This window comes from Indicator indicator, chromosome 11 (genome assembly GCF_027791375.1).
Source record: "Indicator indicator isolate 239-I01 chromosome 11, UM_Iind_1.1, whole genome shotgun sequence".
NCBI lineage: Eukaryota > Metazoa > Chordata > Aves > Piciformes > Indicatoridae > Indicator > Indicator indicator.
In genome coordinates this window covers 2,713,459-2,732,023 of record NC_072020.1, presented here as the reverse complement: position 1 = coordinate 2,732,023, position 18,565 = coordinate 2,713,459, and the positions used below count along the sequence as shown (strand labels likewise).

At 44.0% G+C, this 18,565-nt stretch overlaps 1 protein-coding gene across 1 annotated transcript in view; it reads left to right on the top strand.

Annotated features, from left to right (window-relative positions):
• Nucleotides 1-18,565, top strand: part of SEPTIN7 (septin 7) — an 89,236-nt gene that overhangs the window by 16,409 nt on the left and 54,262 nt on the right. Inside the window, exons 4-5 of the mRNA XM_054384942.1 lie at nucleotides 2,256-2,265; nucleotides 3,907-4,009. Of these exons, the coding sequence (XP_054240917.1) occupies nucleotides 2,256-2,265; nucleotides 3,907-4,009 (113 nt within the window). The remainder of the gene's footprint in view (nucleotides 1-2,255; nucleotides 2,266-3,906; nucleotides 4,010-18,565) is intronic.

Genomic DNA, 18,565 nt, shown 5'->3' with positions numbered 1-18,565 from the left:
TCTGCAGGGTGCTAGGATGCAGAGGTGGATCAGGGTGCATGGATGTAGGGATGCAGAGGTGCTGGGAATGCAGGGATGTCTGGATGCAGAGGGGTTGGGGTGCAGGGTTCAGAGACACTAAGGTGTAGGGATGCAGGGGTGTCAGGATGCAGGGATGTTGGTGTATAGGGAAGCAGGGGTGTTGGTGTATAGGGAAGCAGGGATGTTGGGGTGAAGGGAAGCATGGGTGTTGGTGTATAGGGAAGCAGGGATGTTGGGGTGAAGGGAAGCATGGGTGTTGGTGTATAGGGAAGCAGGGATGTTGGGGTGAAGGGAAGCATGGGTGTTGGTGTATAGGGAAGCAGGGATGTTGGGATGAAGGGAAGCATGGGTGTTGGTGTATAGGGAAGCAGGGATGTTGGGGTGAAGGGAAGCATGGGTGTTGGTGTATAGGGAAGCAGGGATGTTGGGGTGAAGGGAAGCATGGGTGTTGGTGTATAGGGAAGCAGGGATGTTGGGGTGAAGGGAAGCATGGGTGTTGGTGTATAGGGAAGCAGGGATGTTGGGGTGAAGGGAAGCATGGGTGTTGGTGTATAGGGAAGCAGGGATGTTGGGGTGAAGGGAAGCATGGGTGTTGGTGTATAGGGAAGCAGGGATGTTGGGGTGAAGGGAAGCATGGGTGTTGGTGTATAGGGAAGCAGGGATGTTGGGGTGAAGGGAAGCATGGGTGTTGGTGTATAGGGAAGCAGGGATGTTGGGGTGAAGGGAAGCATGGGTGTTGGTGTATAGGGAAGCAGGGATGTTGGGGTGAAGGGAAGCATGGGTGTTGGTGTATAGGGAAGCAGGGATGTTGGGGTGAAGGGAAGCATGGGTGTTGGTGTATAGGGAAGCAGGGATGTTGGGGTGAAGGGAAGCATGGGTGTTGGTGTATAGGGAAGCAGGGATGTTGGGGTGAAGGGAAGCATGGGTGTTGGTGTATAGGGAAGCAGGGATGTTGGGGTGAAGGGAAGCATGGGTGTTGGTGTATAGGGAAGCAGGGATGTTGGGGTGAAGGGAAGCATGAGTGTTGGTGTATAGGGAAGCAGGGATGTTGGGGTGAAGGGAAGCATGAGTGTTGGTGTATAGGGAAGCAGGGATGTTGGGGTGAAGGGAAGCATGGGTGTTGGTGTATAGGGAAGCAGGGATGTTGGGGTGAAGGGAAGCATGGGTGTTGGTGTATAGGGAAGCAGGGATGTTGGGGTGAAGGGAAGCATGGGTGTTGGTGTATAGGGAAGCAGGGATGTTGGGGTGAAGGGAAGCATGGGTGTTGGTGTATAGGGAAGCAGGGATGTTGGGGTGAAGGGAAGCATGGGTGTTGGTGTATAGGGAAGCAGGGATGTTGGGGTGAAGGGAAGCATGGGTGTTGGTGTATAGGGAAGCAGGGATGTTGGGGTGAAGGGAAGCATGAGTGTTGGTGTATAGGGAAGCAGGGATGTTGGGGTGAAGGGAAGCATGGGTGTTGGTGTATAGGGAAGCAGGGATGTTGGGGTGAAGGGAAGCATGGGTGTTGGTGTATAGGGAAGCAGGGATGTTGGGGTGAAGGGAAGCATGGGTGTTGGTGTATAGGGAAGCAGGGATGTTGGGGTGAAGGGAAGCATGGGTGTTGGTGTATAGGGAAGCAGGGATGTTGGGGTGAAGGGAAGCATGGGTGTTGGTGTATAGGGAAGCAGGGATGTTGGGGTGAAGGGAAGCATGGGTGTTGGTGTATAGGGAAGCAGGGATGTTGGGGTGAAGGGAAGCATGGGTGTTGCTATATAGGGAAGCAGGGATGTTGGGGTGAAGGGAAGCATGGGTGTTGGTGTATAGGGAAGCAGGGATGTTGGGGTGAAGGGAAGCATGAGTGTTGGTGTATAGGGAAGCAGGGATGTTGGTGTATAGGGAAGCATGGGTGTTGGTGTATAGGGAAGCAAGGATGTTGGGGTGAAGGGAAGCATGAGTGTTGGTGTATAGGGAAGCAGGGATGTTGGGGTGAAGGGAAGCATGGGTGTTGGTGTATAGGGAAGCAGGGATGTTGGGGTGAAGGGAAGCATGGGTGTTGGTGTATAGGGAAGCAGGGATGTTGGGGTGAAGGGAAGCATGAGTGTTGGTGTATAGGGAAGCAGGGATGTTGGGGTGAAGGGAAGCATGGGTGTTGGTGTATAGGGAAGCAGGGATGTTGGGGTGAAGGGAAGCATGGGTGTTGGTGTATAGGGAAGCAGGGATGTTGAGGTATAGGGAGCAGGGGTGCAAGGATGCAGGAGTGTTGGAGTGAAGCAAAGAAGGTGGGTTGGCGTGTAGGTCTGTAAGGATGTTAGGGTGCATAGATACAGCTTCCCAGCTCCTCACCATCACCCTGGCATTCCAGGCTCATTGTGATAAATGATATTCCTCACATGGAATCGTACTAATAGATTAGAAGAATATAACAACCTTGGGATTTTTCAATTCCTATCTGACTTTTTTGGGATTTTTTGATCTTTTGAAACTTTTCACATGAGGCTTTTGCTGCACCTAAGGCTGAGTCAAACCAAAAAATATCTTTAAAAAAAAATAATAAATTTCCTTGATGACACAAGGCAAACATTCCAACATTTGGAGAAATAATAACATTTGTTGCATTGTGTGTATTTGAACTTGAAACTGTAACACTTGGCTTTAGCTGGCTCTCATTAGATGTTCCTCTCTTATCTTGTATGAGTTAATGGGCTCAAAGATAATGCTGGGTTTTAAACTTCAGGGAGAGCTGATGCAGTGTGTTAACACTAAATGAGAGCTAATACTGACTTGCAGTATCATTAAATCTCTCTTTCCCAAAGCAGCCCTGCTATGTTTGGACTTTTCAGACTTAAATGTGCTGAGTGGACCAGTATAATATGGCTTTGCAGTGGTGTAGTATTGCTTGAGGGTAACTGTTGGCCAAGTGGAGAAATCAGTTATGTGACCTAAAACGGTGAATCAATTCATTGACTAGTGCTGTTGGATTGCCAAGAAGCTGGTTTTTTCTTGCCTTCAGTGCAAGAATGATTGCTTTAGTTAAACTCCTACAGTTTCTTTTCTTTTCTTTATTACAATAATAAGTTTATTCTGACAGTTTTAGAGAAACAAATCCAAATAAGAATGAGTAAACCACATACCAAACTTAAAATTATCGTACTTCATCCCAAGTAGTGAAGTACTGCATCCAGCTCTGGAGTCCTCAACACAGACACTATTGCCTGAGAACTTAGGATGGGTTGGGTTGGGTTGGGTTGGAAGGGACCTCCAAAGGTCATCTTGTCCAACCCCCATGCATCAAGCAGGGACATGCTTCACTAAAGCAGGTTGCTGAGGGCCTCGCCAAGGTTGAGAGGAGGGCTGCAAAAATGATCAAGGGGTTGGAGCACCTCTCCTACAAGGAACAGGCTGTGAGGGAGCTGGGGGTGTTCAGCCTGGAGAAGAAAAGGCTCAGGGGGGACCTAATAGCAGCCTTCCAGTACCTGAAGGGGGCTACAAGAAGGATGGAGAGAGACTGTTTGCAAAGGCCGGTAGGGATATGATGAGGGGAAATGATTTCAAACTAGAGAAGAGCAGATTTAGATTGGATGTTAGGCAGAAATTCTTTACTATGAGGGTAGTAGAACACTGGAACAGGTTGCCCAGGGAGGTAGTTGAGGCCCCAGCCTTGGACATATTCAAGGTGAGGCTCAACAGGGCTCTGGACAACCTGATCTAGTGGAGGATTTCTCTGCTGACTGCAGAGGGGGTTGGACAAGACGAGCTTTGGAGGTCCCTTCCAACACAGACCATTCTATGATTCTATAGCACAAATGCAAAAAAGAAGTGATGGTTAGCTACAAAAATAAAATGCAAGTAAAATAAGTTATAAGCTTTTCTTTTAACCATTTCCCCCCTAAATATCTCTTGCTTTAGCAACAGAAGAACCTTGAAGGATATGTGGGGTTTGCAAATCTTCCAAATCAAGTTTACAGGAAGTCTGTGAAGAGAGGATTTGAATTCACTCTCATGGTAGTAGGTAAGTTTCTTTTTGTTTTGAGTGCTGATCATTGGAAGTATATTAATGTGCTGCTTTAAACTCTGTGGTGATGATGTAAACATCTTTTGCATGATCTCAGGTGAAAATATGGATCTTTCTCTTCTAGACTGTTAAATTTAGGGTGTTTAGAAGGAACATGTCTGATACGCAAGTAGGTGAGATCTGTATAGCTTGTACAATCAAAGTAAAAAGGTTTGGTGTGCATCTAGTGTGATCTAAAGTGTGATTTGCAGGTCTGACATAACAGAATTAATTTGAATGTGAATTTTCATTTGAAGAAAACTGAACTGCTTTTACAGTTGAGCACCACAGGGATCCAAAAGTAAAGCTGGAATCTTGCCTTGCACACAGTGAGGCAGCAGGGCATCCTGCACTTTTGTGGCCACAGAACTGTGCTACAAAATCCAAGCTTTAATTTAAACAAACCTTTCTAGTTTGTATGGTTGCAAAGAAGACCAAATGTAAACAGTGCATTCCCTATGGACTACAGAGAATGACAAACTCGAGCTGGTACAGAAGAATTCCATGCAGAACAGTTCATTTAGGCTTTAATGATGACCCAAATTGTCATCTCTCCTGCTAGGACATTTCATTTCCTACCCCCAAACCTCCTTTTGAGGACTTGTGTGATAGCAGACTATGATTAAGGTTGAGTACATATATGTGACTCAGTGGTTAAGATGCTATTATTATGAAGTGTTTAATAATAGCCAGCTGTCCTTTTGTTGATGTCTACCTTTCTCTTTTTGCCATTTGGCTGGCTAGATACTGCTTGTGATGTTTTGTCATCCATACAGTGGATATCTGGTCCAGTCCTTATGGACAGGTAGTCTGTTACATAAATAATCCAACTGACAGACCTAGAAATCAGGGTGAAATTGGTGAAAAGTCCTTGTGGGTCACTTATGGCTATCTTCTGATTACAAAGTGAGTTAGAATTATCAAATTTGAGGGTTTATTTATTTGTTTATTTATTTACTTTATTTTGGAACTTGATTGAAGGTTCTTTTGTAGTCTGGTATCCAAGTCCATAATTCACTATTTGGTACAAAACTGTTCAGACTTGAATTTTGCTTTTTTCCTGCTACCTACAGGAAAAAGACAGGAGGAAGTGGGGGGGAACTGTCTTATTATTCCAGAGTGGTGTATCATTTGCACTTCAAGTTTCATTCTTGCTTTTTAAAAAAACAAGTCACTTAAAGCATGAGTAGTATGTGTAGTAGAACAGGAGGAAGTGTGTGAGATTGCCTTGGTGCTCTTCTGCGTGCCCGTAGCAGAACCATAGAATGGCTTAGGTTGGAAGGGACCTTAGAGATTATCAGCTCAGCCTGATTACAGCTAGTGTAATACCTGGCTTCTTTGTCTTGAAATGTGTAGTAGAGTAAGTCATCAGCTCAGCATTTTGGGGGGACTTGCCAATATGGTTGTGGAACTATGCTGGCTGTTCAAAACCAACTCAGTTTTCACTTTAACTGTGTAAGACACTCATCGCTGAGGAAGTCCGAAGTGCAGCACCCACCAGATCTGAGGTTGTTTCCAATAAGAATGTTTGCAGGGAGATAGATCAATTTTATGTAGCTTTTCTTGTGCATAAAGCAGGAATACATTCCATAGAATGCCTGTTCCCCAGGCCACCAAGTTACTGGCATTGCTCAGGACAGGATGGGGCTGCCCACAGCAGTGTGTGGTGGCTTCCTCCACTTCCCATTGTGCCAGTGGAGCTGGAGAGAGGGTTTTTGAATTTGGGTGTGCATAAGGCTGAGCAGTTGTTGAATAGGCTAGAGAGTAGCTGGGGATAACTCTGTGATATTTAGCCACAATAAACATTTCAATGTTTCTCCCATTAATTGTGTTTATGCTTCGTCTGAGTTATGTTGTTTGTTTTAGTAGTGTTTTTAATTTCCAGAAACTGAAGACTTGTGCTAGCCCTTTGTCTTCCTTATTCATCAGTTGTCATTGGACATTGATCTGTTTTGAAAATCTTGGAGACAATTAATTTCATAGCAGTCATAAAGTCTAATCAGTACTTCAGAAGTCAAATCTTCTGCAATGTGTTGGTTTTGGAGGATAAAACCCCAAAAAGCACTTCCTCTGAGCATAAGACAAAGTAGGTGGATTATGCTTGAAGTTTGAGCTTCATTCTTGGTTCTTTCACAAGAAGACATTTAAACAGTGGTTTAAAGCAACTAATTCTAGGTCTGAAATGGTAAAACTGACCAGTGGAAGAAATGTAAAGCTTGCTTCCATGCTAATCTTGTGTAACCTCTTCAAATCCAAGATAGCTGTTGAAACACTTGAGAACAAGACATAAATATTTGGTCTCCTTAAATCCAGAGTCTATCCTCTCTTGCTCTCTGCTGTGTATGCTCAAGAACAGAAACCTTCCAGAAGTAACCCTGCCATGCTTAGGAGCTCACAGTTTAAGAAAGTCTTAATTGTGAGATGGTAATTATGCCTATTAGTATAATTACACTTGCTTAAGTGTTGGGCGTGTGCTTTGCTTTTTGTCCTGGTGTAAGGAGGTGTGGAACAAACAGAGTTGCTTTGCAGTGTCTTTTTTTTTTCCCTAAACACTGAATCAGGAAATCCCCCTTTTGTTGTTCTTGTATTGAAATTACCCTGCTAACCAGGGTTGATTTGAACCAACACCCAAGCAGATGCAAACTCAAGAGTTCTGAACATTCTTTTCTCCTGTGGACTTTATGTAGTTCAGGATAATTATTTGAGGTGGTCTTTTGTAGAGTTCTGTTCTTTAAGGTGTTCAGATTTCATGGTCCTTATTAGAGGGTGGACTTTTAAATTTTCTCTATTTAATTTAAATAAATCATTTGATTTTGCAGAGCAAATAATCTGATTTGTGAAGTGCAGAACACTTAAGTGAGTTTCCAGAGGGCCTTTCTACACAGTCCCTATTTCTTGAACAACTCGTGGGTAGTTTTGACCCTGAAAGCTGTGTTGGAAGCTTTCCTGTAGTGAATTGTCTGTTTTTGTTTTCTAATTGTCACTGTAGCCTTGTAGGTCACCTGTAGATTACAACTTAAAGGAAAATGTCAGGCAGTGTTGTCAGTGTTTCCTTTGTAATTATATGCACAGTGCAGTGTTTTGGTTTAGACATGGCTTTTTGGCATGGAGGCTAAGCAAAAGGCTGTGTTTTGCAAGGCTTGAAGTTGCAGCAAAGGAAGGGAACACTCTGATGACAAAATACTTTCATTGTTCACTGCAGAAAGCTTGGACTGGTCCAATACTGGTGACTTCTGGTGATAGATCCTGTTCTGTTGGGCTCACAGAATTATCAAGGTTTGAAGGGACCTCAGGGATGATCCAGTTCCAACCCCCCTGCCATGGGCAGGGACACTTCCCACTAGATCAAGTTGCCCAGAGCCACATCCAGCCTGGCCTTAAAAACTTCCAGTGATGAGGCTTCTACCACCTCCCTGGGCAACCTGTGCCAGTGTCTCACCACCCTGTATGGCCCTTTCTGGGGGTGTTTATTTATCAAGCCAGCTGGTGGTATCAAGAGCCTCAGAAGCAGCTGTGAGCATGTTCTTTCTAGAGGGGCTGGACTGGATGACCTTTGGAGATCCCTTTCAACCCAAACCATGCTATGAATCAGTGTATTTAACTAATTGGATACATTTCACTCCTTAAATTGGTTATCAGGTGACCAACACTTGGTTTGATTCCACCTTCAAAAGTTGACAGATTGTCGTGAGCAGCCGTGGTGTGTTGGCAGGGTATGAGCTCAGTGTAAACAGTGGTCTGTTGGAAGTCACACTACTACCATCTCCAGTTCCTTAGCCCTGGGTAATCAGGTGCCACTGGTTTGGGAGCCATCATTGCTGCAAGCCTGAAACGAGGTTCAAAGTAGAAGTCAGGGTTGGGTTGTTTTTTTCTTTTTTTGGTGTAGTTAAATGTGCTGTATGGGTTGAAAGCTGCTTCTTGCTTGCTGCAAATGTTAATCTTGTCTGCTGTAGCAAGCAATGCTGACCATTTCATGAATGAACACTGTAACCAAAGGGATGTGCTCAGGTGCAGTATTTATGATGTAAATACCTGATTGTAGTAGAGCCAGTGTGACCCCTGAAATGTGACTCTCATGGTTCAGTGTGCGTGTTTGCCCTCTGGCTGATTTTGCAGCAGTTCAGATCTTCAGACTCTGAACCTCTTTGAGCTGTTACATTTTGTTCCTTTTTTTCCCAGTGTTTTTTCTCTAGAGTGAGTATTGCATGCAGCTGCTCCATTCTGGTTTTCATATGTTTTTGTGTTGAGCTTCTGAGAACATTTACATTTCATTACAGTTCATACCATACTCTTCTTTAGAATTTCTTTTATGAAACAGAATGAGCAACTTCTAAGATTTTTTTTCTCATTTCTATTCTGGTGTTGTAGCCTTTTTATTTTATTTTTTTTTCTAGCCACTTAACATAATGTTTAAGGCAGAATATTTAGATTCGTCAGTGGGTGGAGGTCAGAGAGGCAGCTGAAAGCTGTTTTGCCCAATTAAACTTTCTCTTTGAGTTCTTCTCAGCCTTTATTTCCACCTCAGTTTTTCACTGTAGGTAGTTCTGTTATGCATACCGAGAGCACAAATGTTAGAATGCTTATATTCTTACCTCGGAATGGTGCAATGTTCCTGTCAGCATTGATAGAAGCCACAATTAAGAGTGTGAGGAGTGACATCATTGTGTGGAGTGACGTTGTAGTTCCTTCCTTCTGTTACATTTGAAGCGGAGGTTTCTTGGAGGGTCCTGACTTTCCACACTTCACACTATGGTTCTGCCTTCCTACCACTGAAGTTTGTAGAATCATAGAATTGTCAGGGTTGGAAGGGACCTCAAGCATCATCCAGTTGCAACTCCCCTGCTGTGGGCAGGGACATGTCACACTAGCTCAGGTTCCTCACAGCCACATCCAGCCTGGCCTTAAACACCTCCAGGGATGAGGCTTCCACCACCTCCCTGGGCAACCTGTGCCAGTCTCTCACCACCCTCATGGTGTATTCTCAGGATGTTAGGGGTTGGAAGGGACCTCTGGAGATCTTCCAGTCCAATCCCCCTGCCAGAGCAGGACCATATATCCAGCACAGGTCACACAGGATCACATCCAGATGTGTCTTGAAAGTCTTCAGAGAAGGAGGCTCCACAACCTCTCTGGGCAACCTGCTCCAGTGTTCTGTGACCCTTACAGTCAAGAAGTTCCTCCTCATGTTGAGGTGGAACCTCCTGTGTTGTAGTTTCTATCCATTGTCCCTTGTCCTATCACAGCGTACAAGTGAGCAGAGCCTGTCCCTGTCCCCTCCCTCCTGACCCCCAGCCCTCAGCTATTGACAGACATTGATCAGATCCCTCTCAGCCTTTTCCTCTCCAGACTGAACAGCCCCAGGGCTCTCAGCCTCTCCTCACCAGGCAGTGCTCCAGTCCCTTCAGCATCCTTGGAGCCCTCCCTTGGAGTCTCTCCAGCAGATCCCTGTCCCTGTTGAACTGGGGAGCCCAGAACTGGATGCAATATTCCAGGAGGGGCCTCACTTCTGTCATTGGTGAACCTTTAAGCCAGAAAATGTGCTGACATCTAATAACTGAAAGGAAAGTTTATCAGAGCTCATGAAAAGTGCATTATTCTGATACTTTTGCTCATGAAACCTCTGCTGTGAAGGCTACACTTGCAGTTTTTCATTTTTCATGGAGTAGATTTCACTGCAGAAGGGCAGAAATGCTCTGATTTAAGGGAATTTAACTCTCAGCCTTTCACAGAATGCAATGGAAGGACACATTTGTTTTGTATCTTCATTAAACAGTTATCCATTAATTTACTTTTACATCTACATGATTTTTATTCTGATGATATTGTTAAAACATCTGCAGAGTTCAAAGGAAAATGTAGGTTTTCTGGGAGGAACCTTTTTTTTTGTTTGTCTTGAAAGTCAGTAATTCTTTTCCCATCTGTTCTTCCTTGGTTTAAAGTATGAGAAAATTTATTGTCAGTGAAGCAAAAAATAGCCAGAAACTGATTTCCTTGTTAGCTCTTTCTGTCTGCCATTGATGGAGAGGGTTTAGTTTGTTTTCATTTTTCACCCTCAGAAAATGCTTTCCATGGCAAATAGCAATGTCTGTTCAAGAGGCCTTGGAGCAACAATGTACTACTCTGAAGTAAAACCTCCACCAGTGCCTTCAGAAGGAGCTCTTTAAAGAACCTGAAGACAAGCCTGACTGAGCATCAGTTTTCTTAATAGGTGATGGGGGTTTGCTTAGTGACCTGTGGAGAGGTTAGCAACATAAAATAAGTGTTCAGGTTTCATTGTAATTATTTTTTAGAGGGATTTCCCTCCTGAACTTAGTTCATTTTGGTCACCAGAATTTTCTAACCTTGTCAATCCAGACTTCTGGCAAAAGGCTTGGGGAATGCAGAAGCTGTTGAGAGTGTTGCACAGATTGGTGGCTAACCCTTCTTTGCTCCCAACAGGAGGAGTGAAGTCATGAGGAGAAAATCAATTGTGTAAACTCCTTTTAGGAGTTCAGTGCATGGATCTCTGTGCTCCAAAAATGCCAGAGGTAACCTGGTCAGTATGAGCCTTCTGATGTAGAAAGAAATACTTCTAGAGTCCTAAGCACATTGTTTGTGTATACTCTGAAGCCTGTGTGAGGAGACTAATGCAGGGGTTTGCCTGCACAGGATGAGTGAAGCTTTTTGTCCCATACTCAGAAGATGTTCTACAGCACTACCTCTCCTGGTGCATTTGTTTAATTTTAGTGAAACTAACAAAGTCAGGCCTCAAAAAAGCATCATCTTGCCTGCTACACTAGACACCCCGCCCCCATATGTAGATCTCCATGTCAAGAAAAACAGCATTTTGCATTCACTTCTATAAAGTTCTGCTGCAATGTCCCCCTGATTATTCTTTTATATTTTAGGGTGCTTACTGTACACAACATTTCTATTTGAATGATTCTTTCAAGGGTATATTTTGTTTTCTACTTCTTGCTGAGTCACTGAGGCCCAAAAGACTAAACCAGTTACCACTACAGGGCAATGTCTTGTGTCAGTGATTTTTGCAAACTCAATACCTGCCTCTGCCATGGTGCAGAGCTTAATCCAATAAATGCACATTAGTAATTCACTTCATAGCCTAACACATCCCAGCAGATGGAAAACTAAATCCATGTGGAGGAGGAGATAAACTCTCTGTTTCTGAAATACAGATCTTGCTCTGTACATTTGGTCCTTTTACCTTTGATCACTGAGTGACCTCACTATTAAAACACCTTTTCACTTTTGAAAACCTTTCAGAGAGCCAGGGCAAAGAAATGCTTTGAGACTTGGATGATCAGGCCAGATTTTAGCCTTAAATATTCCTTGGATTGGAACAGTTTAGCTTGAATTATCACAGTTATTTCAGTCCATAAATAAAAGGATGTGATTTTTATACACTGCTAGACTGTGGTTTGAACTGAGGGCAGCGTCCAGATTTTTATTTGACTGTAAATTGATCTGCCTAGCTCGATTTATGTCAAATGGCAAGCATGCAGATGACTAAATAAAAGAAAACTGACTTGGAGGAGGTATTTTATGAGGTTTGCAGATACTTGGACTGAGGTCCTACTCAAAAAACAGCTTCTGCTTTAAGTAACAACAAAAGCATTTATTCTACAACTAATTGCAAAATTATGTGCCTGATTAGAAAGAAGTTGAGACCAACAAGTTTAAAACAGGCTAACTTCTAGTCAGTGTATGTATATATAATATATAGAAGTAGATCTTCTTCTTCCTCAGTTTTGATGCTCTTCTGAATTTTTCTATTTGCCTGCTTCTGTTTTTGCTGAAAAGAAATGTAATTTATTTTCATGTGCCTGTCTGATTAGAAAGGAGTTGAAACCAACAGATTTAAAACAGGCTAACTTCTAGGCAGTGTATATATATATATATGTATAAAATATATAGATAGATCTTCTTCCTCAGTTTTGATGTTCTTCTGAAGTCTTCTATTTGCCTGCTTCTGTTTTTGCTGAAAAGAAATGTAATTTCTCAGAAATAATTTGCTTTCAGGGCACAGTGAGGAGTGCTGTAATAGTATTTTTTCTAATGCCTATTAAATTGGTTTGAGTAGTTGAGACTCAGGACACAGACAAAATCTCAGAACGTTAGGGGTTGGAAGGGACCTTGAAACATCATCCAGTCCAGCCCCTTGCCAGAGCAGGTCACACAAATTCATCCAGGTGGGTTTTGGATGTCTCCAGAGAAGGAGACTCCACAACCTCTCCGGGCAGCCTGCTCCAGGGCTCTTCCACCCTCACAAGTACAGAGTTTTTCCTTCTGTTCATATGGCACCTCCTCTGCTCCAGCTTGCACCCATTGCCCCTTGTGCTGTCATTGGACATCCCTGAGCAGAGCCTGGCTTCATGTTCGTGCTGAAAGAGGAGTTGTGTTTTGGGCTGGATGTGTTGTTTTTCCTTCTAGCCGCAGTCACACTTGATACTAGAGTCCTCTGAAAGGGCTTTTGTGTGTTACCTGTGGCTTTGCAATCTGCTGGGAAGCAATCAGTGTAGGCTTTAAGTGAAGAAAGGCTAGGAAAAAGTGAAATCTGGAGCTTGTGCACCATGTCAGTGCCTTTTTCTCTGGGTTGGTCTAATGTGTACCCCGCTGTTAGGAAAGCCAAGGGTCAAATCCTACTGATGTTGTCTGCACCATCATATTCCAATACTGTAGGTATGGCAGAAGGAATGTAGTCCACTGCATGCTCATATTTTACTAAGTGTGATGTATGAGGTGGTCTGGTGCCATTCTTGAGCTTCTGATGAAACATAGACTCTCCAGTCTGGTTATTAAAATTACTTGGCAAATATTGATGTCAAATCAGTTTGTGTTGTGAACTTGGTAGAGCAAGTGTTTCCCAGACAGGAAGACAGGTGATGTTTTGATGAGTTTGAAACAACTCAGAACCACAGAATGGCTTAGGTTGGAAGGGACCTTAGAGATCATCTACTCCAACCTCCCCACCATAGGACTTGGCTGCTCAAGGGCTCATCCAGCCTGGCCTTGAACAGCCCCAGGAAGGAGGCATCCACAACCTCCCTTGGCAGCCTATTCCAGCATCCCAGCACCCTCATACTGAAGAACCTCTTCCTGAGACCTAGTCTAAACCTTAATCTCCCTCAGCTTTTTATGCTGGGTTTGGTGACAGAGCAAAAGGATTAAAAAACTCACATATTTTATTTATTTTTTTTAATATATATAGAGAGAGAAGCTTTTAAATGGTGCCTTTGGGTTTTTTTCTCTATTAAAACCCAACCAACCAAATCAACAAAAAATTAAAACAAACCAACCCAGAAACAAAATAAACAAACAAAAAAAAACCCCAACCAACCCAACAAACCAAATGCAAAGGAAAATACAACAGAAATATTTCTGTCCCAGCTAAGACAAGTGATATAACTACAGATGTAGTTGATGAGCCCATGTGACTTTTTAGTTAAATTGCACCTTAATAATGTTTATGCTTCTGAGAATGGAAGATCAAGGGCTATGTCTTAAATGGCTTTCTACCTGTTTTGTTGAGTCTGCTGTGTCATAGCAGTACTCTAGAGTATGTTTAGCATCCTTTCATGTCCAGCAAATTGTAGAGATCTTGTTTCTGATTGTTTCTGGCTGCGGCTCTTTTGTTGCTGTGCTTTGGAGCCTTTCCGGAAGGCTTTTTATTACTTACTGTTCAAAACCACCTCCAGAGCTCTTTCCACATATTCTGACAAAGTGACTGCAAATGTCAAAACATATGGAGAGCTTCAGAGCTATCTGCTTCTGGAAGCAAGCAGAAGCTGTGGTTCTTGAAGCTATTCTGGGAGAGTGAGGGTGCTGGCTGTGGAAGTGCTGAAAGAGGTGAAAGCAGAAGAATCAGAGAATGGTTTGGGTTGGAAGGGACCTCCAGAGGCCATCCAGTCCAACACCCCTGTAGTCAGCAGGGACGTCCTCCACTAAATCACATTGCTCAGAGCCTTCTCAAACCTGACCTTGAGTATGTCCAGGGATGGGGCTCCAGCCATCTCCCTGGGCAACCTGTTGCAGTGTTCCACCACCCTCATGGTAAAGAACTTGTTCCTAACATCCAGTCTAAATCTGCTCTTCTGTATTGCTGCTTGGTCTTGAGGTACACATTCTGCTTTGCAAAACCACTTAGTAATTAGATTTCCATGGGTAATAAGGTGGAAAAATGTGCCAGGGACAGACACACCTGCTGTGTGTTGCCCTCTCAGTTCAAATCCCACGATTCAGATTTAGCACTGGGTGCTGCTGAAGTGGAAACCTCGTGGCTGGCTTGTGATAAGGTAGGCAGTGATAGCAGATAGCTGTGCTTCATGGAGAAATTTCCTTGCTCAGAGCTTGTTATCAAAGGTGGATTCCTGTTCAGCTTCTCAGCCACAAGAGGTTATCAGACAGCATCCCACTACCTACAGGGATTTCTCTTATCTCAAACCTGCTGCATACCACAGCTTTTTGTGATCTTTCTTTGAGGTGACTGAAGTCCTTGCAGTTAAGGAGACCCACTGAACTCCTGCAGTTGAGTGAGGTGGAGGTGGCATACAGTGGTTCCCTGAAAGATGAGGAGAAATGAATTGCTGCTTTAACACAGTTTGCTACAAAGCAGACCCTGTAAGGGAAACCTGTCTGACTGTCTGAGCCAGGTGGGTGCCATCCCCAGCATGTATTGATAGCTAGGCTTGCCCCAACCCAGCTGCATGCAATGGATCTATTGACTATTACCATTATGACGAGTTCTCTCACTTTTTGCCTTGTAGCTCCTTGAGAAGCTGGATCAGTTTATGGGCTTCAAAGAAGGGTGTTAGGCACAGCACTTTAATCTGAAGTCTCCATCTAAAACTGTAGATGGTAATAAATCTGCTCTGTCCAGAACAGCAGAACATAGTGGTTTTCTTTTCAGAGTCCAGTATGACTGCAAAGAATGCAGAAGAAATCCATGGAAACCATGGCTAAGCTCTTTGCCTTCTTCAGCTGTTTTGAGATGCTTCATTTCACTCTTAAGTTACAGAGACCTGGAGTGTAGGAGCATTGATTTGTATATTACATATTTTTTTCATAATCAAAACCTGGATGTGGAAATTAAAATTCTGTGTGTCTTGGCTGCTTTTGTAAGAGTCTAGCAGAGTTGCAAAGAAAACTTTGAATACTTTGTTCAGAATTCTTTTTTTTTTTCTTCATATGAAGTGTAAGTTTTGCTACTATGCAGCAAAATTTTACCCTTTTTTGTGTAATGTTTTGTGTGTATGTTGCATAATGCTGCTTTTGAAATGTGGTGTGGATTTCTTGGAGGGGGTTTTGTTTGTGTTTTTTGCTATTTGCTTGGGAGTTTTGTTGTTTGGTTTTTTGTGTTTTGTTTTTTTTTTTTAAACCAGCCTTTCCCCCCCCCCATATTTATATTCCTGTTGGCCATGTTGTGAATTGGTGCATGGTGACTATGATCTGTGCTATATTGATAGTTTTAACTACTCACAGAAACACAGAATTGTCAGGGTTGGAAGAGACCTCAAGGATCATCCAGTTCCAACCCCCCTGCCATGGGCAGGGACACCTCACACTAGAGAAGGTTGTTGAGAACCACATCCAGCCTGGCTGCAAAAACCTCCAGGGATGAGGCTTCTACCATCTCCCTGGGCAACCTGTGCCAGTGTCTCACCACCCTCATGGGGAAGAATTTCTTCCTAACATCTAATCTAAATGTCCCCTCCTCAACTTGGATCCATTCCCCCTACTCAAGCTTGTTGAAACTACTTTAGCTTACTTTTCAAAACAAGACTTCTTCATATCTTGGTTCTAAGGCTGCTGGTCAGTCATAACTCAGAACTAAGCCCTGTATGTGTGTGCTGGGAACAGGATGAATTAAGAGAGCTTTCTGCGTTGCTGCATGCATGTTTTTCTTGGCACTTTATGTTTGAGGGTATATGAAATATGGTAGTTGGTCAATGTTGATCTTTCTTGGTTAAATGCACTGAAATTCTGAAACAGTATTTTATGTGTGCTTTGGGGCCAGTAGTGTTTTTGGAAAGCACTGGAAAAGATAAGGAAAACTTTAAAGCTGCAGAGGTGTGGGATTTTTTGGCTTTGTTTTTTTTCAGTTATACTGGTTTATTTAATTTTACATCAAGTTTGGATTCAAAAAGGTTCTCAGATATGGTATTTTTTAATGAAGTCTTGTGAGATCTGCAGAGGGACTGTTTGCAAAGGCCTGTTAGGCATAGGTGGAGGGGCAGTGGTTGAAATTAGAGAAGAGCAGATTTAGATTGGATGTTAGGAACAAGTTCTGCACCATGAGGGTGGTGAAACATTGGAACAGGTTGCCCAGGGAGGTAATTGAAGCCCCATCCCTGGAGATACTCAAGGTGAGGCTCAACAGGGCTCTGAGCAACCTGATCTAGTTGAGGATGTTCCTGCTGACTGCAGGAGGGGGTTGGACTGGATGACCTTTGGGGGTCCCTTCCAACCCAAACCATTCTATGATTCCATGATCTGGCACATACCAACACATGACAGGTAGGAGTATGTTTGCTACATGCTGTAGCATCTTTCATTTTCAGAACTGTGAGGAGAGAAGTGATAAGAAGTGATATTAAGTTGTCCTCCCTGATGATCCTAAGTTGCTCAGTTTGTTTTCCTGCAAGACATTCATCTGTACTTGACAAAATACTACTCAACATAGTCTAACATATTCTGCAGCTTGTTGCTGCCTGGGTCAGTGGACTAGTGTTAGAATTGTAAATGAAAAGCATTTAGTGGGTTATGAAATCTCTGGGAGTAGGAGTGTGGCTGCAAAAATCACATGATTTGACACAGGCTATTTTGGGTTTGTTTTCTTGGACAGAATTCCTGAATAGAAGGTTGAGAATTAATTTCCAGTCTCTCTGATAGGGGAGTCAAATGGCTGCTCCCACAAAGATGATGCAGGGGCTGTCCACTTGGCACCTTCTGTGTCAAGCAAACCGATAATGGTGCTCTGCTCAGACCCCACCTCAAATGCTGCCTCCAGGTCTGGTGTCCCCAGCAGGAGAAGGACACAGAGCTGTTGGAGTGAGTCCAGAGGAGGCCACAAAGGTGATCCAAGGGCTGGAACACCTCTGCTGTGAGGATAGGCTGAGGGAGCTGGGGGTGTTCAGCCTGGAGGAGAGAAGGCTCCAGGGGGACCTTAGAGCTGCCTGCCAGTAGCTGAAGGGATCCTACAGGAAGGCTGCAGAGGGAATTTTTATGAGGGTGTCTAGAGACAGGACAAGGGGGAATGGTTTGAAGCTGAGGGAGAGCAGGGCTAGACTGGATCTTGGGAAGAACTTCTTCAGTAGGAGGGTGGTGAGACTCTGGAACAGGCTGCTCAGAGAGGTTGTGGCTGTCTCTTCCCTGGGGGTGTTGAAGACCAGGCTGGATGAGGCCTTGAGCAGCTGAGTGTAGTTGAGAGGTGTCCCTGCCCATGGTGTGGAGGTTGGAGCAGCTGATCTCTCGTGTCCCTTCCAGCCTAAGCCCTGATTCTCTTCCGCTTCCAACGTTAGTGTGATTGTCAGCTCTGACTCTGGGAGGGCTGCCACGTCTGCTGTTCTGTGGGAAGCCTATGGGCACACCACTAGGCTTTGTTGAGCTTGGTGCAAGTGGCTATGATTTGAGGAGGGGTCTACTTCAGGTAGTCTGAGGAGTTGAGGACTAGAAAGTGCTGCTCTGCTGTAGGCGAAACAGTGCTTTTGCTCTTGAAGGGAGAGGGAGTAAACAGACCAACACCAAGGCTCTGGGTAAGGAAGCTGGAGTCCGAAAGAATAAGGCAGATGTATACGAAACATAATGTAAGGAAAAAGCTCTGCTGGGTGTGTTCCTCTCTTGGCTGAATAGCAGCTGACTTCCTCACTCCAGTCCCTCTGTGGGGGAAGACACAGAGTTTTGTTCCTTAAGTTTTGAGGGAAAGGGGAGAGGGGAAGAAGTTTGTTTCCTTTCTGGACTGAATATTAATTACACCCCTGTAACTGGATAGTTTGTCTAGCAAAAAGCTTTTAGATAACTAAGGCCAGCAGTGATGGTGTGAGAGAGCCCCTTGAGCCAGGGGAGGGATTCTGTGTTCAGATGTTCAAATGAGTGCTTTCATGGCCCAACTCAGGGCTGCAGATGTCTGTGTGAAGTATGAGTGCTGGTTTTTCCCCATTCCTTTTGTCTGGCACCAGAACACTTCTTCTTCCTTGTGGGTGGAAGACTTCAGTGATCCTACTACCTGTTGTCAGTTCCCTTTTGCTGCTCCACCTCTCACTGGGTGATACTAAGACCTTGCTGCTGAAGACCAGAAGTATCATGTAATTGTGGAGGTGCTTTTTTAATTCCATTTTTGATTTGACTTTCTTTCCCTGGGGGACAGCATAAATAAGTTGTTTTTTCCTCTTCTGCAGTTGGTGTTAGCTGGCTGGTTAGTTAGCACAAGTATTACTGGCTGGCAGGTCTCACTTGTGTTTCTGGTCTGGCAAAACAGCCAGCTAGATGCTTGCATCTACAAGGGATTTTTAGCTCTGA